This window comes from Dunckerocampus dactyliophorus, chromosome 5 (genome assembly GCF_027744805.1).
Source record: "Dunckerocampus dactyliophorus isolate RoL2022-P2 chromosome 5, RoL_Ddac_1.1, whole genome shotgun sequence".
Lineage (NCBI taxonomy): Eukaryota > Metazoa > Chordata > Actinopteri > Syngnathiformes > Syngnathidae > Dunckerocampus > Dunckerocampus dactyliophorus.
In genome coordinates, this window is record NC_072823.1 from 22,467,529 (window position 1) to 22,491,010 (window position 23,482).

General features: G+C 40.5%; 1 protein-coding gene across 1 annotated transcript; it reads left to right on the forward strand.

The window, feature by feature from the left end:
* asz1 (ankyrin repeat, SAM and basic leucine zipper domain containing 1) lies at window positions 1-23,226 on the forward strand. The gene is made up of 13 exons (XM_054776049.1): window positions 1-354; window positions 1,027-1,126; window positions 1,236-1,358; window positions 7,985-8,096; window positions 11,835-11,946; window positions 12,045-12,179; window positions 16,614-16,738; window positions 17,237-17,309; window positions 17,685-17,741; window positions 19,094-19,206; window positions 21,521-21,626; window positions 22,001-22,114; window positions 23,050-23,226. The coding sequence occupies exons 1-13, from the start codon at window positions 256-258 to the stop codon at window positions 23,212-23,214; spliced, it is 1,434 nt and encodes a 477-aa protein (XP_054632024.1). The 5' UTR covers window positions 1-255; the 3' UTR covers window positions 23,215-23,226.
* The last annotated feature ends 256 nt before the right edge of the window (window positions 23,227-23,482 follow it).

The following is a 23,482-nucleotide window of genomic DNA, read 5'->3' on the forward strand; positions in this document are numbered from 1 at the left end:
GTCAGGTGGAGGTGCTGTTCTGCCAGTGGCAGCTTTTTTCCAGAAGTTCTTTTACTTTATTTAAAGGTAAAACTGCACTATAAGCTATACTATACATATACTATACATGGTCTGTGGTAATGTTTTACTGTAGCAGATTGGCCCGTGCAACGTTAAATCGAGTACGTATGATAAATGTAAACTTCTGGTATGATAATTTGCCATTTCCCATCTGGCAAATGTTACTGCTACTTGTGACGTCAACCTTCCACAAACATGGACATCTTCTTCCCGGCGGGATATGAGAGCGATGCCAGCAGCGATGAGTGGTTCATGGACCATTCGTGTGACAAGAAGTCGCCGTCGTTCAATCAGGTTAAGTGGATTAAAACATTGTAAAAGTATTTAGCTCACCAGGCTAACGTCCCTCGTGCTACCCAGAAACAGGGTAGCTTGCCGCCATAAGCAATGCATTAACTTTGCTCGTTGGCGTGCTAGCTAACCTTGGCAATTCGATGCTTGTATGTCAGTAGAAACAACACAAACATTAAATAACAAACAGGCATTCATTTAATACAGTGAATACACTTTTACTTATTACAACATAAATGGCTTAATGGAAGGAGCCATGAATATGAATTGACAATAACAATATTGTGAGCCTGTCGGTCATTTCACATGTTGAACAGTGAATTTGGGAAGACGCCATCTTTATGAAAACTTAGACAATACCGTAGTTGGATGTGCAGTTTTATGATGTGAGTCTCTGCCAACTAAAGTAAACGAGTAACCTTTATAGCAAGTCCAAAAAACTTTTAATTTAATATTCGAGTAAAGGCAAAAAACATGTAATCCAAAGCACAACGGTATGATACATTGGTAGTAGATAATAGTAGAATGACGCCAATGTTCTTTGACTTCTAACTTCATTTGGCTGTAAATTGAAGTCAATATTAGGATTACTTATCTGTTTAACAAGGCATTATGCAATGGATATAAATTGGGTGTGATATATGACTGACATGTGATTGTTTGTCTTTGTTTTAGGATGCAGATACTGTGCCAAATGCAGAAAATGAAGCTGGTCTACTGAAAAAAGCCATCAGTGATGGTGACATTGGCATGCTTGAGCATCTGCTGGACAATGGCGAGCACCTTTTGTATTCATAAAAACAGATCAAGGAATTTGTGTGTTTGTGTGCATGTATGCTTAGAGTGTATGAGATTGTGTCATGATGTACTGTTGTTGTGGATAGGCATGGACGTGGAGACCAGGCTGGGCTTTGGCATCTCTCCACTGATGTGGGCTGTCACCGTGGCTGACGATAACATCACCAGAGTGCTTCTGGACAGAGGAGCCAATGCCAACTTCAGCAAAGGTCAGACACATCTGCTGTACTCACATGATCACAGATGCTTCCACAACTTCACCAGGGACACTTTCACATACAGTCAGACATCTCTCACTGTGACTCAAAGCAGTTTGTCTTTAATTATCACCAAGTCTCTCGCGTACACTATATCCAGACACTTCTGATTCAATAAGGAATTGGACTAGAGTTCTTAGTTGCCCATGAACCTTCGTTCATCATCGTAACAAGACATTTTGGACAGTTGTTTGCTGCCAGCTTTGTGGGAATATTTTGAGGAAGACCCTGTTATGTTCCCAGCGCACAAAGCAAGGTCCATAAAGGCATGCTTGGAGTTTGGTGTGGAAGAACAAGGCCATCAAATCCACCGATGGGTGTAAGTCTTACCAGAAGGGTGGAAGCTGATAGAGTTGCCAACTATGTTTTCTTCAGTTTTCCACTTCCTGCACACCAGGGTTGTACAAAGTTTTTCCACTGAGGGCTGCGTACTTAAAAATTAATGGATGTTGGGGCCATTTTGATACATTATGTACATTTAGATGCTAAAAGCAATTCAATATGGTCAGTAAGCTAAGCTACAGTATTTGCAGACCTGCCAACATATCCAGTGTTCCCTTGTTTATCGCGGGAGATAGGTTCCCAAAATAGTCCTCAATAAGTACATTTACAAAGTAGGCAACTATATTTTTGTACAATTGTTATATATGTTTTAAGGCTGTAAAACCCCTTACCATACACTTTATACACCTTCTCAGACAGGCATTAACATTTGATCACATTTGTTTTTTGTTCACATTTTTGTTCAAATTTTGTTTGAATTTTAAAGATTAATTTACGAGATCAGACAAAAGAGATTAATTGACTGATATTTCACTCCTCCGATCGCGGCTAATCCTGGCGCCGTTAGGCTGTCGTGTTTTTGTATCCTTGTTAAAACATATTCCTTCTCCTCGTATTCCATGAACTGAAGATTCTTTTACAGTTATTCCAGGCGCCCTACAGCCGCGTAACCTCTGCCTTCATTCAGCATGTGTGATTGTTAGCTGCTAGCGATCATAGCAACCAGGCAGTCCCGCAAGAAGGAGATTGATCGGCAATGGTTGACAGCCAATAAAAATACAGAACACAGTGGGCGGGTTCTCACTTAACCAGTCAGCATTGTTGTGGCTCAATATTTACTGAGAAGAACCATAAAGTCTGAACAAGTCTTCAACTCTCACATGATTATACAACACCCTCTACTGGTAGCAGTAGCCAATACAATAACAGACATACGCAGCAGATCACTGATACAGCACTCTAATACACCACAAGGACGCAGAACACAATGTTCGTTAATACGCTGTTAAAAAAAAAAACAAGTGCAAAATTCTACTCAAAAAAATCCGCAAAAGAGCGAATCCGCAAAAAGTGAGCCGCGATGTAGTGAGGGAACACTGTACTCATTTTTTGTATTCAGCATGCATTTTGATGCATTTTTGTTGCTCTCTTTGTACGCATTTGCGCTTTCGGTTTGGAGTTGCCATGGCAACCTGCGCATAGGTAGAAAAACAACCTCTCGGCAAATCAGAGCGCTACTTTTTTATACCTGCCTGCTGGAGCTGCTACTCCTAGCAAGTGTTAGCAGTTCACTACAATGCAGTCAGTGCCTCAAAACAAACAGGAATTACAGTCTCTGCTGCTGCAGCATTTGCATCCCTTGTTGTTCGTAAAAATAAAGAGGTTGTTGACCTGACGATGTTGTTAACCACTCGTCCACTTGTTAACCACTCATTTGTCTACTTGATGTGCGTGTTGCAGAGTATTGTAGCGTCCTGATAGAGTCACACACAGGCTGATGCTCTTTTTAAGTTTTATTAATGCCACAGTATTAATGGGGGGGTGTGCCTCCTGCATCGCTGGGCGGGGCGGTCCTGTGTCGGGGGTCGGGCGGGGGCTGGCCCGGGGCGGGCTTCTTTCTGGTTGTGGGGGCGTCTCTGGGCCTGCCGGTGTGTGGCCCCCGATACTCGTCTGCCTTTGTGGGGTGTGATCTCTCTCTGGTCTCAGGGGTTGGCTGTCCTCCGGCCCGCCGGCGCCCTGTCTTTGGCTGGGATTACCTCTCTGCGGCCCCTTGCTGGTCTTCCCGGGGTGGGGGGCTCTCTGGGCTGGCTCTTGGGGCGCTGATCTTTGTGCTGCCTGCCCCTGTGGGCCTGGTGGCCTCTATGAAGACTTCCCCACATACAGAGATACCTGTACACACGTACATATGCACACTCGCAGTACATACGTACTTCCCCACATTACTCACTGAGTTAACCAGGGTGTTATTATGTTGTTGGTTTTATTACAGCAACGGTGATTTCAGCAGTATGATTATAGTTTTTACAACGATGTGCATTACAGTTATTGTCATTCTGTTCACTATCATAGTTCATCATTTCATTACTACTATTATGTGACTGTTTCAATGCAGTATTGTCATTGTGATCACTATCATAGTTCATCATTTCATGACTACTATTATGTGTGACTGTTTCAATGCAGCATTGTCATTGTGGTTGTTGATATTATTTTGTCCTTTCCATCAGGGTCTTTATAGTCGTCACGGACATTTATGTGCTGATGTAGTCCTGTATGTTTCGGTTGTTCTGTTGTTGTTGTCACAATTGTTGTTGCTGCTGTTGTCCTTGTCTCTATCTTTTTTTTGTTTTTGCCAGAGACGTGTACTCACAACAACACTTTCTCCTTGTCCACCAATAACATTCACACCAAAGTATATTCACAAACACCACAATTCAGAACATCAATGTTATACCGTTAACAAGTTGTTGCAGTACGTAGTAGAATAACCGCCATGTTTCCCTGAATCTATTAAGGAAAAAAGTTACAGGTTGCGTGTGTCATGTGCCATATGGTGAGAGATGGTCTTGTCTTGTCATTTCCAGGCTGCCTGATCACTTGTTATGCACAGTGTACATTATCTTTAAAATCAGCACCAGCTTACATGCAGTCCAGGAATCATCGGAAATGTTTTTTAATTGCTCGTGCACACGCACACATGTGTAAGCTGCACAAAATGGAACCAACCCTCCTCAGTCATTAACTTCATGTTGTTAAATAAGGTTTAAGACCATCAGATAATGTGGCACACTTCTTATGACACAAAACAAAAAGCTCTGTTGCTATAAAATCAGTGGTGTCCAAAGTGTGGCACAGGAGCACTTTGGCACAGGAGCCACACTTTGGACACCACAACCAGCACATGGCTCGTTTTTTGTTGGCCCACTGCACATTGCAAAAGGTACAATGTAGGAAAAAAATAAAATCTGTGTCACATGTATTTTTACTTTAAAAAACCCCAAAACATTTTACTGGCCGTTAGACATTTTTTGAGTTGTGTGGGTAGTACTCATGAAATGTCTCCAAGGTTGACAGGTCTGTATTTGAACAAAACATTTTAGCTTTGTGTAAAGGGTAAAAAAGCAAATTGGTATAATATCTAATAATTAGAGCTATCAAAAATAACGCATCAACGGCAGTAAATAATTACATTATTTTTTTAGTGTAATTAACACATGCGCACCAGAGCGAGCATGTCTCTCTGTTACGACAGCAATCACAGCTGAGTGTCCCCACACAGTCACATAGAGTCTGCCGCTCTTTTATAACTTCATTTTGACCTGAACACATTAACAGCAGTACACCAAATCCAACACCATAGACTGTATGTATCTCCAACTCACACACACACTCTCTAGCCCATTTATCCTGGGAACGACACTTCCTCATTGTCATTACAAGAATGCAAGATGCATTCAGGGACACAAAAACGGCTTTATAGTGTGTGTGTGTGTGTGTGTGTGTGTGTGTGTGTGTGTGTGTGTGTGTGTGTGTGTGTGTGTGTGTAAGTAAACAGGAAGAGAGACATGAATTGGATATTCTTATCACTCACTCTGTCACTCTTAATTCGGATGTACAATTTGGTAAGTTTTAGTATGTTGGAAAATACACTGAAAACAAATACATTTACCTTAATTTACTTGATGTCTTTGAACGTAACCCCCCATTGCTCATAATAACACGGTTTAAAGTGTGACTCAAACGTTCTGCTGCAATTAAAGAGACTAGAGTTGGACAAATAGATTTTTAGACATTTTTTAGCTTGATTGACATATTCAGTTTATTTGGAGCTGTTAATACATACAAATATATATCATCCTGTTCTGTCATTTGTCTTTCTGTTAATTAAATACGGTAAAAATTGGCATATTTTAGACATGGTTGCTAATGGGGATTAATTATGACTAATTGATTTTAAAACTGTTTAATCTGATTAAAAGTTTTAATCATTTGACAGCCCTACTAATAATAGATCTCATTAATAATTAATTCATTCAATTTTCAAAATATGCAGAGCACCAATAAAAAAACAAGCTACGGCTTGAAAATGGCAATCGGCCCGCCCTTTGGACGTCCCTGCTGTAGGTGCTGTAATCACAAGTCGAAATACTTTTGTCTGCTTTGTCTGCTTCCCTTTGCCACCTTTTTTCAATTGCCCCCAACAGAATGTTTGATCTGACTCGACTTAATAGTGATGACGCCAAAGAGGAAATGTTGCAGAAACACTACACTTCTGATCCTTGGGAGTTGTTTTTAGTTCAGGCAAAGTGCTGCTTCATCTTGGAGGGAAAAGAAGAAATTAAGGACATGTGTTGGATCAAGGCCTACCTGCTTAAAATAAGCACACTGGAAGAAGTCTTCCGTGAGATCTCCACATAGAAGCTTGTTCACATTTCTAAAAGACACCATTCGCTTTGCTAGATAATTGGCAAACTTTGTGGGACAAATGTTTTAATACTGCCCCACAGATGGAAATAAAAAGTCAAAAACCCACAAGACATTTGACCCTGGAAAAGCATGCCAACAAGGCAGTAAGTCAGTTCACATTTTTCCTGCTAATATGCAGGTTGTTTTTATGTATCATGCGGTTAATTGAGTTATTGATTATCTTGACAGGCCTAGTCACTAAAAATCAAAGCATGCAGGCGCCATTTTGAGATTTTTCATTGTGTAAACAAGCTAAAACCATACATATGCTATTTAAAAAAACATTCTGCATCTCAGCTTTATTGCTTATACACTAGGTCCCCAACTAACATCTGACTAGCGAACATTCGTGGATACGAACACAAGCCGACTGGTCTATATTTTATTTTATTTTTCCTTGTAGTCGCTCAATCAGTATTTATACTGCTACTGTACATGCTTGACCAGTAGAGGGCACTGTGACACTGCTAATAGGACCATCAGAGGAAGCGTTAGAGCTAATGGGACCAACATAGGGAGAGTTAGACAGTGGGGAGATAAAGTTAAATGGAAAGCTGTATCATACAACCCGGACAGAGCGTGTGATTAAAGTTTATGAAGAGTTAATAGGCCTGCTTAATTCTACACCACCCCCAGAACACTACCTCTTTTAGAAGAGTCTAACGAAGACAACGATTTGTTCTTTTTTTCCAATACCTCCTTCTCCAACTCCACCACAACAACGTATGCTCGACCGCTCCTCTTCAAAGGTAAATAACATTTATCATTACGTATTATTATATCATTTTTATTATTGTTTTTTTCATTAATTATCCTCGTTTAATATTACTACTGCATCCAAACTCATATTTACATACATACACATATAATGTATATGTATACACGTACATGTATTACCTATATCATTGGTAATATTACCTTTTCCCCTACTTAAGAACAATTCGACATAAGAACGGTCGTCTGGAACCAATTGTGTTCGTAAGTTGGGGACCTATTGTATATTTATTGTAGTTTTAGAATGGGCCGCGGTTTGGATGTCCCTGGATTGAGTAAAAAGCAGTCCTCCATCTAATGTGTAGGACCAACATTTATCTGATCTTGTTTTCCCCTAAACTCGGTCCGGGAATGTTTTCTCAAGATCTCGACATTGGATGCTCGAGGCAGGTGAAGGAAACAATTAAACGTCAGCTTAACGCCACATCGCAATTTGTCCAAGTGAAGAAATGAATGAATGCATGTGCAATTGATCACGGTCACCACGCTGCTGCCATTCCCGCGCATCAAATCCCAGGAGCAGGATTTATTTACTGTGGCGCTGTGCAGATGCAAGCTGGGCCGTCTGGTTTACGCCCACGCAAACCATATATAAACAGCCACAAAGACACAGTAACCCACATACAGATGTAGAGGCCCAAACACAAATACACACGCTGATACACACTTCATCATTGCCAGAACCTAACGGGAATCTAACATAGCACCAGGGGTCTTAGAGCAGTCTTATTAACGCCTCTGACGTCATTCAGTCCTGGAAAGACTCTTCCTGATAGCTGATAAGCACCCATTGTATTATTCACCTCTCCTTTTTCTTCAGCTCCTTGTCTGCACTTCATCTTGAACTTGAAGATATTTACCTAGTTCAGCAGTCAATAAATTCTGACCTTTAGCCGTGCATGTTTATCAGAATATTCAATGCTAGCCTGAAATTCACATTTCAAGCATCTGAATGTTAATACAGTAGTAGTAATTTGTATTTATGGAAATAGTTGTATAAAGCTTATGTAAGTAGTAGTATGAGCAAATGACTCTGTTTGTGTTGGCATCCACAGACCTTAGGACGGTGCTCATGGCCAGCTGCACTGCCTCAGCAAAGGAGGAGAAAATTGTTCGATGTGTGGAGCTCCTACTCTCCAGAAACGCTGATCCAAACAAGGTGGACAGGTGAGGCAGGAGAGGCAGAGCCTGTCATGATGAAAAATGAAAAAAACAAAACAAAAACTAATATCATAAGACATTATTGACCTCTGTTATATTCTCTGTATGATTCCCATCATTTTGAACATTTTCTTAAGTAAAAATCACTTAATTTGCACATTTCATTTCTTGACTCCTGCCTATCGTCTGAGTGCACACCGAGTGGGATCATGGCGCCTGCCAGTTTTTGGCAGCATATCCCCAATTGTATACCGTAACTTCCGGTGTATAAGCTGCTACTTTTTCTTACGCTTTGAACCCTGCTTTTTATACAGTACAGTAATGTGGCAAATTTATGGCTAAAAACTACAGTTCCCATGATGCTTAGCAGATGCTTAGCAGAATTGGACGAGTGAAGTGGACATTAATATCATGTTTATGCAGCGATCGTGTAGAATTCCTACAGCTTCTATTTGGACTGCTTGCACTGCAGCAGCTGTTGAACTCCAATGGAAAAAAAAAAAGCGTCTCACGTGTTATCATTGGAGCTAACAAGTGACTCTGGGAACAGGTAGAATTGCAAGGATTATAATGTGTCTTTCTTTATAGTGTGTCAAAAAATCCACTATCACCAACAGGTTTCGAAAGGCTGGGTAATGAAGAGGACAGTTCAAGCTAAAGGGCTAATTTTCCCCGAGATGAAAGTGACACATAGAGCGACGACAAAAGAGAGAGAGAGACTGACAAAGTGTGTGATGAAGGAATCATGAGGCTGTTCAATTTTGACACTGAAAAAGAAGACTTTAGTGGTTTTAGTTCCCAGGAGGAGGATGAGGACAACAATGAGTGACTTTTCTGGTTGGTTACTGTTGTTTAACTAGCAATGTGACACACACTGTTCAGCACTGTTTAACTAGCCTTATTACATGTACTGTTCGGTGCTGTTTGGGGAAAAAAACTTTTATTTACACTGCCCTCCAAATGTTTGGGAACAGCGGGGCGTGCTTGAGCTGGATGGTGCATGTCAGCCATCCTTGCACAGAGGAGAAGCCAGCATTTTTTTTTTACTTACTTTACTTACTTTTTTACTAGATTTACAAAGAAGTCAAATTCAAGATTATGCGCTGCTGAATGAATGCATGAATTTACCTGCCAAGATGGAGGATTGTATACCTAAAAGTGATCAGACTTTTACGATAAAGAACTTGTCATGGTGGAGGAGGGTGCATGTACTTCATATACAGATAATGGTAATAACAGGTAATAATACAAATGTTTTTCAGTTAATACAAAATAAATAAATGGGACCAAGAAGTATCTGAAAACAATTTGAAAACATTTTTTAACCAAAGTGAATGAGGTTTTTTTTGTTATTCTCTTAATGAGCAACCTGTATTAACATTTTAAGAACTCCCTAGCCTCACCAGCCATGAACCTCACCGCACATCACTGGAAGCTACCTAATAATTGTGCACACCTTGATCTCGTTAGGCCACACCCTCCCCTCATTACACAAATAGATACCTGTAGATATGCTTATGTAAATAAGCATTAAAGTTTACATAGCTTGGAGTTGGAACATATGCTGAAAAATCATCATATGAAATAAATATTCACTTGATTAATAATTATTCACAGTGTATTTATTACACTGTAGTGGCTCTTATGAAAACACTGTTGACCAAACTTGATGAGGTGACCGTTGTTGCCTCTGATGATTTGCTGACATATGGCAACATTATGCAGTGTGTGTATGTTTGCGTGTTGGTCATGTCTTGTTATGGCAAGTGCACGACTGCATGGCACTGCTCAAACAAACAAACACACCATACAAGGGATATGTGTATTTACTGTAGAAGGTTTATTCAGTGCAAACTTGCAGGAGGCCTGCAAGAATATTACGGTCATTTGGAGGTTAAATGTGTTCTTGTCTTCATCATCCAGCCTGTCTTGTTACAGTTTCAAAGTGATGCCGCATGTCTTGTTAACTTCTGTTAACAATCTGCAAACGGCACCATACGCCATGTGCATGATCGAACTTAGCATCAGCAAACTGATCATTTCCTTTCAAAAGAAAATATTTATGTATTTTAGCAAGACTCATAAGGGAGCCAGAGTTGCCAACACCCCCCACGTCCAGTGCAAAGAAAAATGTACGTTGATGTGGTTACAGGGAATACAACTTCCTCTTCCTCCCTATCGTCTCTTACGTCTGAGCATCAAACCAAAGATTAACACCAGCTGCATTTTCCTCTGCCTCAGTGTAAACAAAGTCGAATCTTGCAACAAACACATTGTGGGGTCTACTTGTTCCAATTGTTCACATACAACATTTACTCATTTGTCAAAACGCAGGAAGTTGCTTTGACATGCCGTGTGGGGTCCATCAAGGACATTTGGAGCTGTTTCTGTTGTCTTTTGCTGTTTTGCTTAATTGCTTTTGCTTATTAGATGTTCCCATCAGCAGACATTACATTGATAGTGTAATTAACAGGGCCGCACGGTGGTCTAGTGGTTAGCATGTTGGCCAGCGTGGAGATTGGGAAGACCTGGGTTCGATTCTCCCCTGGGCATTTCTGTGTGTTCCCTGTGCGCGTGGGTTTTCTCCGGGTACTCCCACATTCCCAAAACATGCAGGTGAGGTTAATTGGCGACTCTAAATTGTCCATAGGTATGAATGTGAGTGTGAATGGTTGTTTGTCTATATGTGCCCTGTGATTGGCCGGTGACCAGTCCAGGGTGTACCCCGCCTGTCGCCCGAAGTCAGCTGGGATAGGCTCCAGCATGCCCCCGCGACCCTAATGAGGATTAAGCGGTATAGAAAATGGATGGATGGATGTAATTAACAGCTTTTGAACTTCATTGACTTATGAAATCTAATGGTGAAATAGACCATCATTTGATGTTGTGTTATTATAGTAATACTGTAAGTTTTTTTTTTTTTTTTAACTATGCAGGCTCTGCTTCAGATGAGATCTGTTTTTTTTTTTGGTTGGACAGTTGAACAGATAAGGGTGATATATTTCTTCCTGTGACAATTCACTGTATGAGAATGACCTTGTTTGCCAGTGTACCTCTGGGAAAGTGCAGCAGGCTCACACTGACAGTGGACATGAATGATGCTACCAATCCTCTTCTCATTGGTCAAAGAGGAAGTGGACAGTTGTTGAGTGCAGAGGAATGTACGTAGGCTGTCAGTGTGTGTTTGTATTTCAGGGAATAGGCATAAAACATTAACTTTTGTCTTCTCTGATGTGATTAATGTGACTGTTTGACCAACACAGAATCTTTCCCAGATAACTCGCTAAATCACCTGAACATGAACCTTCATTGTCATCCTTTTTTTTGATATTTTGAATGATGCATTGCCAGCCATTGATGGATGTACAGTATTTGTACTCCTCTATAACTCCAAATACAGAAGTGTTATTCAAACACACCCTCTTACATAGAAACAAACATGAGATAACATGACTCAAAACACTTGTCAACTAAAGAATCAACTAAACTCTTACAAAACCTGAGCAATAATTGTCATATCATTTTCTATCATGATTTCCACATCCCCCTTTATAAGTTTACCTTTATTTTATCTGTAACTTTTAAAATCCCGTGTTCACCTTCATTGTTCACATATCCTGTGATCTTTAATCTCATGTAATGCCTCATTACTTCTGTCACTCATGGCTCTTATTAAACTTCATTCATAGTAAGTTACTTATCTTTTTTATTTTGTTTTCTCAAACTTTTTCCTGTGTCTTTCAGGTCAGACATGACCTGCCTGATGCTGGCAGCCAGAGATGATTACTGCAAAGTCATCAACCTGCTGGTGTCCCATGGAGCAGACCTCAACATGCAGGATAGCAATGGATACACGGTATGTGATGTTGTTGGAAGTACAACATGTCAGTTGCAACTTATGTCAACACAGCACGTAAAGGTGCGTGTGACAAGTGATGATGGTGTTTATGTCAGGCTTTGTTGCTTGCGGTGCGGTACGGCCGAGAAAAGGCCGTTTTGAAGCTCCTTCAGCTGGGAGCAGACACCACCATTAGGACTAAGGAGGGGAAGAACCCAGCTGAGCTGGCCTTGCTCTTCAAGCATACACAGGTCAGTATCCCACAGGACTTTAATCGAGCTCTGGTGTTATCTAAGTTGGCCATGACTGACACAAATCTCCGGTCAGAGTGGAGATTTTTTAAAAGGTCTGACTGTGTGTGGAAGGGTAAAACTGAGCTTCACTAGATTTACAAACAAGTTAAATGCAAGATATTTTTATGATCTGCTGAATGAATTAATGAATTTGACTGCCAAGATGGAGGATCATATACCTAAGCTCACCAGGAGGTGATCAGACTTTTACAACAAAGCACACTAGGTTCCCAACTTACGAACACAATTGGTTCCAGATGGCCGTTTGCAAGTCGATTTGTTCGTAAGTCGAACAAAAGGTAATTTACCAATTATATAGGTACTACATGTACGTGTATACATATACACTAAGTCCCCAACTAACGAACACAATTGGTTCCAGACGACCATTCTTAAGTCGAATCGTTCTTAAGTCGGGGAAAAGGTAATATTACCAGTTATATAGGTACTACATGTACGTGTATACATATACAGTATATGCGTATGTATGTAAATATGAGTTTGGATGCAGTAGTAATATTAAATGAGGATAATTAATGAAAAAAACAATAATAAAAATGATATAATAATACGTAATGATAAATGTTATTTACCTTTGAAGAGGAGTGGTCGAGCATACATCGTTGGTGGTAGTGGTGGAGCAGGAGGAGGAATTATTGAAGAAAGGACAAATCTTTGTCGTCGTTAGACTCCTCTTTGTAATGATAGTGGATGCCATTGATACAGAAGTCTTCACATGTTCCATAATTTGAACCTTGCCTTTGTAAATTGTTCCTGTAGTTGAGCGATTCACTCCATAACCCATTTCAACCCGCCGGTCACATTTGTGAAGGACAAGAATGATTTGATTTACAGGGCTCTAAAAATTTTCTTGAGTAATCTTTCAAAATATTTTCAGTATATATTGTAAGAATACATTGTTTAGATGAAATGTATGCATTTACACATGTTTGGAATAAATTATCACGTGACCAAAGCTGTTTACTTCCTGGTTGCACGTTGAGAAGAAGATGGCTTCCTCAACTCCTTCCAAAAAAAGGTCAGTAAAGTATGTTCAAATAAACATAAAGCAAAGATTTTTTGTACACATGATCTTTAGGTTGTATAGTAATGATATATGCATTTGCAATTACTCAAATATGTTTGATATCCTTGCAGCATGAGCAAACATTTGCATGGTCACATTAGTGACCTGTGGGATAGCGCATTGTAGCTAGGTGTACACATAGGTCTATACATACAAATTGCTAGTTATGTCTAAGTCTGATCTTTTTTCTCGCTTTTAGATTCACTTTGAGTGAAGTGCTTGATATTTTGGGGGTCTGTGATGGTCCAGACAAGGCATGCAACATTGCAGTTATCCCTCAAAGTGAAAAAGATGCCATTTTCAGTGATTGTGATAGTGATGGATCTGATATGGACTATGAGGGGGAGATGGGCCATTTATATGGGTATGGATGAACTCCTCACATTCTATGGGATTCTTCTGGCATTTGGCTACAGCACTGTTCCACGAAGACACACGCACTGGTCAGGTGACACCGATGTACATAATCTATGCATTTCCAATGCAATGCGGAGAAATCGATTTGACGAAATAATGGCCTCAATACATTTTGTGGACAACACAAAGATCACTGAAGATCCATTTTTCAAGGTTAGGCCAATCTTCACCGAGCTGAACAAGTCTTACAAAGTCATGCCATATCCAGAATGTTTGTCAGTGGATGAGAGCATGATAAGATACTATGGGTGTCATGGATGTAAGCAATTCATAAAAGGTAAACCAATCTGTTTTGGCAATAAGCTATGGAGCCTTGCATCATCCAGCGGATACATGCATCATATGGAGCCATATGGGGGACGCCACACGCTCCTCCCAAAGACTGGCTTAGGCCAAGGGCCAAGTATTGTTCTTGGTCTTGCAGAGCAGGGTGAGATGCCTCCAGGTTGCAAATTCTACCATGACAACCTCTTTACTTCTCTATCACTCCTTGATGAGATGACAAAGAGGGGCTATGGGAGCTGTGGCACGATGAGGGAAAACCAACTCTTTGATGTTCCCTTCAAACCAAAGAGTGAATTCATGAAGTTACATCGAGGAACCTCAGAAGTTTTAACGCAAACAGAAAAGCTGTTGGTCAGCTGGAAAGACAACAATGTTGTGACTATAGCAACAAACACAGGGGAGCAATATACCGAAACAATGGTCAAGCGATGGAATAAAGAGCGACATGCCTTTGACCAAGACCATCAACCACAATGCTTCAAACAGTATAATGAACACATCGGCGGTGTGGACCTTCATGACCAACAGGTCTCTAGATACAGCATCACAATCAGGTCCAAGAAGTGGTGGTGGCCCATCTTTTCATGGTCTCTCGGCAGTGCACTCGTAAATAGTCATTACTTTTACAGATTTGTTATGGGAGGGAACATTGAATGTATGTTGTCGATTGAATTTTGTACTGTGATTGATGAAACTGTAAGATTGTCAACTTGTATAAAATATGCAACGTGACAAAATATGTTATTTTCAAATAAAACAAAACTCACTGTTGACATATCTGCAGTTTTAGTCTGTGTTCACTTTCAGAGCTTTAAAGTGCGATTACAGCATATTATCCCACCGGTCACAATTGTAACCGATCATAAAGCATACATTTTGACCTATGTGTCGATATTTTTTTTACATTTTTATTACTGATTACTTTAAAGGGCTACCAATGACACATGATTTTGACTTTTATATGTCTGGGAAAAATTTGGGATTAAATGGGATAAGCATGCACTACATTAGCCACTTTCTCACCACCGTCCAACTTCCTGATGATGGCCACCTTCGTTTCCATAGAAATTGCTTGACGTTTCCTGCCACTACTACTAGCACTTGCACTCGATTTATCAGCCATGATAACGGATAACAAACGTCTCTGTAAAGTATCGAATGGGGGTACAAACGGCGTGCTCCCAGATGTTATCAGCGACAAGTGCAGACGAACTGAGAAAGATCGCGCGAGAGGGATGCTGCTACCCACCATTTGTAGCGGCGGAATGGCGCGCAATACAAAAATAGTGCCTTTGTATTTCGAAAAAATTTAAATGACAAAATATGGCAATTTTCGAAAAAAATCATGAAAAAAATAGACCAGTCGGCTTGTGTTCGTATCTACGAGTGTTCGCACGTCGGATGTTCGTTAGTAGGGGAATTAGTGTTTACATATATGCGTATGTATGTAAATATGAGTTTGGATGTAGTAGTAATATTAAACGAGGATAATTAATGGAAAAAAACAATAATAATAAAAATGATATAATACGTAATGATAAATGTTATTTACCTTTGAAGAGGAGTGGTCGAGCATACGTAGGTGGTGGTAGTGGTGGAGGAGGAGTTATTGAAAAAAGTACAAATCGTTGTCGTTAGACTCTTCTAAAAGAGGTAGTTCAGGGGAAACTACTGAGGTGGAAGGAATTGGTGACGAAGGTGCAGACGAAGGTGTAGGCATTGGTGGCGAGTCACTTGGTGACGACGGTGCAGGAGTAGTAGATCTACATTTAGAGAAGCTTTCAGTGGAAGTTTGTATGGTCTTCCTTTTCTTCTCCTCGTAGATGATACGGTAGCACTGTAGAGCACCATTTTTGAACAAATTCAAATGACAAAATACCGCAATTTTCGACAAAATACATGAAAATATAGACTAGTCAGCTTGTGTTCGTATCTCCGAATATTCGCAAGTCGGATGTTTGTAAGTAGAGAACCCAGTGTATTAGAACTTTTCCTAGACTAGAATAGGGTACATGTACTTCATATAGAGATAAAAGGTAAGAACAAAAATGTTACACAATAAAAAAAATATATAAATGGGACTAAGGACTATCTGAAAACAACAAAGTTAATTACTGTCTTTTTTTGGTTATCCTCTTAATGACTAGCCTGTGTTAACACAAAAAAAACTTCAAATGAGTCAGTGCCATGAACCTCACTGCACGTCACTGGCTCTATGTAAGTGTGTCTGATAGTTCACAATATTGACGAACATGTGTTTTAATATGGGCGACCAAGTCAGTATGTGCGTATGAGATGTGTTGAAGCAGAGGTATGATGCCATCTACTGTATGGAGTATAGTAGTATAGCAGTATACTAAACAGACAGTCCCATCATAATTTATTTATGAGCGAGGGCGAACATGTAGTACCAAATCTAAACAAAAGAAACATGGTTGTGCCAAATCCATCTGTGGTGGTCCAAATGTATTTGTGTCGTGAATGAATGTATGGGAAACACTGCAGGTAGTATACCCGGATCACCTTCATCTACCAAATATCTCAAATGTGTGAACTTGTGACATGATGAGAAATGTAAAATGTGTGTATTCTTCACACTGCAGATTTCCAGGTTCCTGGCATCCTCAGTGAACACTGATCCTGTTCAGCCTTTCAGCACCATGGATGAAACCCTTTTCAAATTATTAAAGACAAATACTCGGCCACCACCTTCAACTTCTGAGGAAAGGTAAAACATTTTTAAGACGATATTATCCAAGCCCGTATTGGATAATATCTATCATCATACTATCATACTTTACTCTTTAGCTAAACAAATAAGAAAAGTTTTTCCCATATTACTCTTTAAATAAACTGAGATAATCTTTGCATCCATGTTACATTCCAATATCATACTTTACTCCTTAATCAGATGATATTTTGTTTAGAGCACAAAATTCAACTTGGCTTTGCAGAGCTTCTCAGTTTGCCAGAACTGTAATTTGTGTGTGTGTTGCCCTCTGCTGGCGTTTTGCTACATCTGCATATTTTGCAGCAAGAAAGTCAACATTGAACATGTCTCTCTGGTCAGCTACAAAGTTGATATTGATATCAATATCATATGCTACATATATATCAATATGGTATATTGATATATATGTTGGCAAGTAACTTGTATTGCCAGTGTTTTGTATTTGTTAAAATAATAATCAAATTTAAAGCCATAGAATCACTATTTTCCCGTCAGTGTTCCCAAGCTGGATGACCTGGAGCTCCTCCTGCATGGCCTTGATCTCGGCTACCTCACTGACATCATACATGTATGTAGAGTTATTTGTTTTTTACATTCACCTTGTATGCTGTTGAGAGATTTCCATTACCATAACTCTCTTCTGGCACATCATTAATTAATGGTAGCGTGCTATTACTTTTACATGATCTATTGGTGAGCTTTTACAGTAACAGATGTGATACGGTATGACATTTTATGTAATGAGGTGTGCAGTTTACATATTTTACTTTGCACTATCATAATAGTGCGGACTCGCTGGATTGGTTTGACCCAAATTAACACTAAATATTTCTACCCTGTCTGTGGGGGGTGGGGTGGAATGAGGGCTGAGTTTGACAGATGCAGGTGTTGGCCATGCAGGCATCACTGCTGCACCTGGTGAAGTTCTCCCATACCTTCACAGGAGAATGACATTACCTGGAGCGACTTGTTGACCATGGACAAGGAGAACCTGGAGAAGGTAGAGGGTGAATTTTTTTGTCATTGTCAACAAGAGCATGATGAGGGTTCCGTCTCATGTCAAGGCTGCACTTTTCACACACAGGACACTCACATCACTTTTTAAGTGTAGAAGTATAACAATACGAACCATCCACAGCAAGTTTGATAACACTTTTTATCAAGTTTCCAAGTGGGACCCATTATTTTATAGCTAGCATATACACTTACCAACCACTTCATTGAAATGTCTTCCCTTACAAAGATACCGTAAATCACGGTGTATAAACCGCACCCGTGTATTAACCGCACCCCCATTTTCAGGCTCACGGCAGGGAAAAAAACAAAGTTTAGTTCAAAAATGCTTGCCAACTCTTTCATCTCAAATCAACATGCGTAACGCTACTAAGCAATTTCAAAAAGAAGAAGAAAGGAGAAATCTGCCGTCCATCAATTCATCTGCAATGGAATTCATGTAAGAAAAGTTTATTTCCGACACAACCTGCCAATCATACACACACATATGATACACACCAAAGTAACACTCAAACATAACACTCATGCCGAACTTCGGCATCTAGATCTTTAATATTATGGCTAAGCACAGATTAATAATAATAATAATATAATAATAATAATAATAAATCAAAAATAAAGAAATTTGCAATTTTCAGAGATGTTTTGATATCTTATCTTTCACTGCTTCTCTTTTTCGCTAGAAGCCAAAGAAGTCTTCCTCATCAGATGAATCTTCGAATACTGCACGTAGCTCGTCGTCTGAGTTGGTCAATGTTTTAATGGAAGCTTAGGTTAGCTTCAGTGTATATAGAGATTGTTTCACTGTGTGAAAATAAAGACAGCAGCCGTCAGATAAGTTACAAAGAAAATTGGCCGCTCCTCACACGCTCGCAATATTTTGTGCAGCTCAAAACTTTCGGAGCGGTAGGAGAGACCATCAGCCGGATACGGCGTTGACTTAACGGGGGCCAACTTCTGTTGAACGGTGGTGAACGGTTACGAGCGGTGATAAATTTTTTTCACCGCTCCAGGAACGCTACAGCAAAGTCCAGGCATTGTGACCGGGCTTGTAGTACGAGTGATCTTCCGCTGAAGCATTGTAGAAGCGTTGTCTGATATTATTTTTCAGTCCGAGTCTGGTCACAGACCTGTCATCGTGTATAAACCGCACCCCAATTTTTTGCGTCTTACCGGTGGAAAAAAGGTGCGGATTATACACCGTGATTTACGGTAATGCTCATGTTTCATTGATGATTCATTGCAATTAAAACTGATTGTTATTACCTTGGTAAAGGCATAATCTTTGATGCCGCTCATATATTGATCTCATTAGATTGTGTACCTAATGTGTGTTAGGTTGGTATCACAGACCTACAGGAGCAGCAGAAGGTTTTGAGTGCATTGCAGCAGGTGCACTTGGACAAGGTGGACCTGGACACAATCAACCAACTTGGAGTGACAGATAGCACGTTAGTACATGTTTTAGTACTCATTGTTGAACCAAGTACTGCATAATAGTTTCAAAAATAGAATAATAAAACTGACAAAATAACACGAGAAGCACAAAAATTATACCGTAGTGAAAAAACATCCACACCTTAAACCAGGGGTGTCAAACTCGTGCCATGGAAGGCCGAGACACTGCAGGTTTTCTTTCCAGCCGGTCACTAAAACAGGTGATTTTAATGATCAACACCTCCTTCAATTTGAGGGAAGGAGCTCATTAATTAAATCACCTGCTGGAGAAACTGGTTGAAGAGAAAACCTGCAGTGTCTCGGCCCTCCATGGCACGAGTTTGACACCCCTGCCTTAAACCCTCCCCCACACCAAGTCTTCTTCCATGTTTGTTCTCCCCAACTGGAAGTTGTCCATCAGACATGTGAGCATCTCACTGTCCCCCGCCCTTGTGGTAGAACCTTTAGTGGGTATCTAATGGTTTAAGTGGTTGAAATGTAATGATTTGTAAGGTGAGAGGTGATGAGAGGTTGCAATGAGAAGCCAAGATCCAAACATAGCCGTCTCAACACACCCCATCACTTCATGGACTAGGTCCAACAGAGGCACTCGCTCTGCTGTCTTCAACCGCCCATGCTTGTCAAACATCAGAGTCAGTAGACAAGGTGAAAGGCTTGACCAGGGCCAGGCCTCCCTCTAAGGCACATGAGGATTCTTATTTTAATTTGGTCAAAAAGCTTTGCAGACGTGTGGTACACCTGGAGGCAGATTTAAGCAACCAATAAAACTGAAAAAGTGTGCAGGCAAAGAAAGATGGGCGTTTGTTGGCCACCTTTACTATCTGTTACACCATCCAGCAAACACTGTATGTTTTAGGGAGGAGAAACATTTCACTGAAAACAAATAGAATAGTTAAAATAGAAAAAAAAATGACAGTTGAGCCCACAGATCCCTCCGTAAAACAGCAAAGCATAACACAACATAACATATTTTTGTGGGTGTGCTGTCATCACTCTGCTAGACAAACTAGGAGCCGAGAGAAGGGAGGCGAGGCTCCTTGACATTGTTTACAATCTTCACTGACAGACTGTGCCTCTCCAAGGCAAATGTGCCATTAAGCTAACAACTATCAATATCTAGACTGGGAGGGGGACAGAGGTTGACTATAACAACTCATCATGTAAGGAAGATGTTCAGTGGAAGGAGGATGGGGTGGGACCAGGTTTGGTCACCTGTTAGTGATGTGCTTTTCATGCAGAATTAACAATAATCAGTGAATGATAATGTGTGTAATGTTGTCAATTTTATTTTGGGACCATTTTTAAATTAATGTAATGATAATATAATAATGCAAGTACACTGTATCAAAAGCAATAAACTTTCATTTCTCAAGAGTATTTAATATTGTGATTGGAATGTCAAGAGCTTTTAAATAAAGTAAACAAACAACATAATACATTTTAAAAAGACAGATAAAAAACCCAATGAAAATAAAGTTGGGCTCTCGGTCTATTTTAGCAAAAATTGCACTTAAATGAATATCACAATCGATCACTATATATCTGATTTTGAATAAGTGTCACTTTTGTCAATGTCTCAATATTGACAAAAGAAACTCAGAAATAACCTGGAAATACTTTTGAAGTTTGTATTGTGTTGTAAATGCAGATTTCATTTGCATATACGCTTCCTTGATGCACTTCTATCAACGTATGGGGAATACATTGTTCATGTTTAATGGGGTGTAACGTTTTGTTGGGGTTTGGTCAAAGTACATGATTTGGATGCAGCAGTAAAATGCTTTTTGTGCACAATGAGGTGTTGTACTTTGGGAATGACTGAAACTTAAGTTTTGTATTTATTTTTGTATCTATTTGTCTTTGTCACTAACTTTTTCATGGCATAAATGATATGCAAACGGACTGAAATTGACATCACAACAGGAACAAAGAAAGTACTCAATCGTGTAGCCCACGACACACACAGCTAGCAAATAATGCACTTGCTAGAGCGTAGCGTGCCTCACCTCACTGGGACAAAGAGACTGAATGAGTGAGAGAAGGGTTCAGTCACTCCGTTCATTCCACTATAGAACCAACACATCCAGGTGTTGAGACAGATGCACTGAGTGAACTCTCTTGTCACCCAGCCTGTTTGGTAGAGAGAGATCCATGCACATGTCAATATATCAAGGCGGGTAAAATTTTGTTTTAATTTATCGTGCGGTTAATTTATTTATTGATGTAGCGTGACGGGCCTAATACTGTATATATAAGATACTGTAGAAAGACAGACCCTATTAGAAATGTTTTCACTGTGTTCTTCAGGAGTGAGGAGCTGCTTAACTTCCTTATCAAACAGAAGCAACAATGCTGCTGCCTGACTGAAACCATTCAAGATACCATTAGCCGCTTCCCCATGCAAGTTTCCAAGGTACACTCATTGTAATGATACACTGCATTAGTTGCACTTGCAACTAATGATTAAACAACAATAGAGATTGATTACGGGTTATTGGTGTTCCTCTACAGTCCTATAGAAGGCAATAATGCGCACTGCAAAGAGCGTGCAAACAGCCACACTCATTAAGCCTTTCAGCACCATGTGATGGAACAGGTGGGTCAATGCCACACTTTGCCCCAATGCAAGTGGCCTGTAACAGCAAAAAGTGAAAATAAAAGTCTAAATGTATTGTAGTAATATTGTTTTGGTGTGATCCCGTAAGCTTTTATTGGCTTTCTACTTTGGACCAGTGTTGGTGTTTTTTGTCCACATGCTGTAACTGCTGTTTGTGTCTCCTCATGTAGCTGGTCTTCTCACTGGACCACAAGAGGGAGGCCCAGGGTGTGTGCAACGAACTGCTGGCCCAGACCAAGGATCTACTGACCGAAGTCAGCTGCCTCCATGATCTGCTCTGCCAGGTCTGTGTTTCCATTCATTTCATTTCATTTAGTGTGATTTGTGCTCCTAAAACATTTCCAGCGACTACACTAGCTCCACCACATCACATTCTTTTCTCTGGCATATTTCCATTTTGACAAGCTCTAACATGTAAGTGTGACTATGTGTGCATGCACCTGACTGAGCATGTGTGTTCATGTGTGATCATATATGTTCCTAGCAGAGAGAGTGTATAGTCTGACAGGACAGAATCCTCACAGCCCATAAGTCAGCACCATTGTGACACTGCCCTGTCTGCGCGCAGACACCACGTGGGGGAGTATGGGTGTGACAGTGGGTGGGGGTCAGGGAGAAGCAAGGAGAGGGCACAGGTTGAGGGGTGAGGGAGTTAGAGCGAAGAAAGGACGAATGGGTGGAGTTTAGGTTGAGGGGTGAGGGAAGGAGGTGAGGTAGCAGTAGATAGACAAATTGGGGGTATGGGAGCTGGTGTGGGGGCTGTGATTCTTTGCTTTGTCAGGCAAGACTTTGATGACCAATGAAGCCCGTTTGGACTCACTGTGGGGTGTCGGGGCCCAGAGACGTGGCTTCTCTTTGGAGGGTCTTAGTCCAAGGAGACAGTTTCGGGTTTGAGAGGTGGCTCCCAGCATAAGGGAGTGGGGCTCTAGTTCAGGACAAAGGATCCCAATGCAGGTGAGTTTTTTTCAGCCACGGGAGAGTAATTTTAGCCGGAGGGCTTTCCGGTCTTACCTGCCTACTATGGGTGGGTCCTGACTTACAGAGGAGTGTCCTAGCGAAGAGTGTTACGTCCAAGTACACCAAAAACTACCATGTCCCATCACTCCTCGTACCCTCCTCATATGCATGTGCCTTCTGTGCACCCACTGATTAATGATTCTAGTTCACTCGAGGCCCAAGTTGACTAAAATGACACCCATGATGTCCTCTCTGTCCACAGATGAATGAGACCCCGCACAGCTGTCGGCTTCCTCCACCCGTCCCCTGTGGCAACAGGATGTGGTGGCCCTTAACGAGGGTCGCCATGGGGGCGCTGGGGGCCACCGTTCTCTTCTTTAGCTGCAGCTATCTGCCCAAGCTAAGGAATGTCAGCGGTTCATTTTAATAATGTCACTTATTGTTTAAAATCACTTTTATGTTTATCTCAACATTACTAAGTTGTTGTATAGTGCATTTATTTTCGAGTTTACGAACATTTGTTTAAGAGTGAACATTTTAGGTTTTAGGAACATTTTGTGAAAAAAAAAAAATTTGGATGTTGAGAAAGAAGTTAAAAGTTTAATAAATATTTGGCACTTGAAATGTATAATCCCCAACAAGCATCCTCTCAAAAACATCTTTACTTGCTGAAACATTACAGAGCACTATAGTTA

Excerpts from the sequence above, each read along its gene's own strand:
- asz1 (XM_054776049.1), top strand. The coding sequence starts at position 256 with ATGGACATCTTCTTCCCGGCGGGATATGAGAGCGATGCCAGCAGCGAT. Across the intron at positions 17,310-17,684 it reads ACCTCACTGACATCATACAT|GAGAATGACATTACCTGGAG; the intron begins GTATGTAGAGTT and ends ATACCTTCACAG. Across the intron at positions 19,207-21,520 it reads CTTGGAGTGACAGATAGCAC|GAGTGAGGAGCTGCTTAACT; the intron begins GTTAGTACATGT and ends TGTGTTCTTCAG.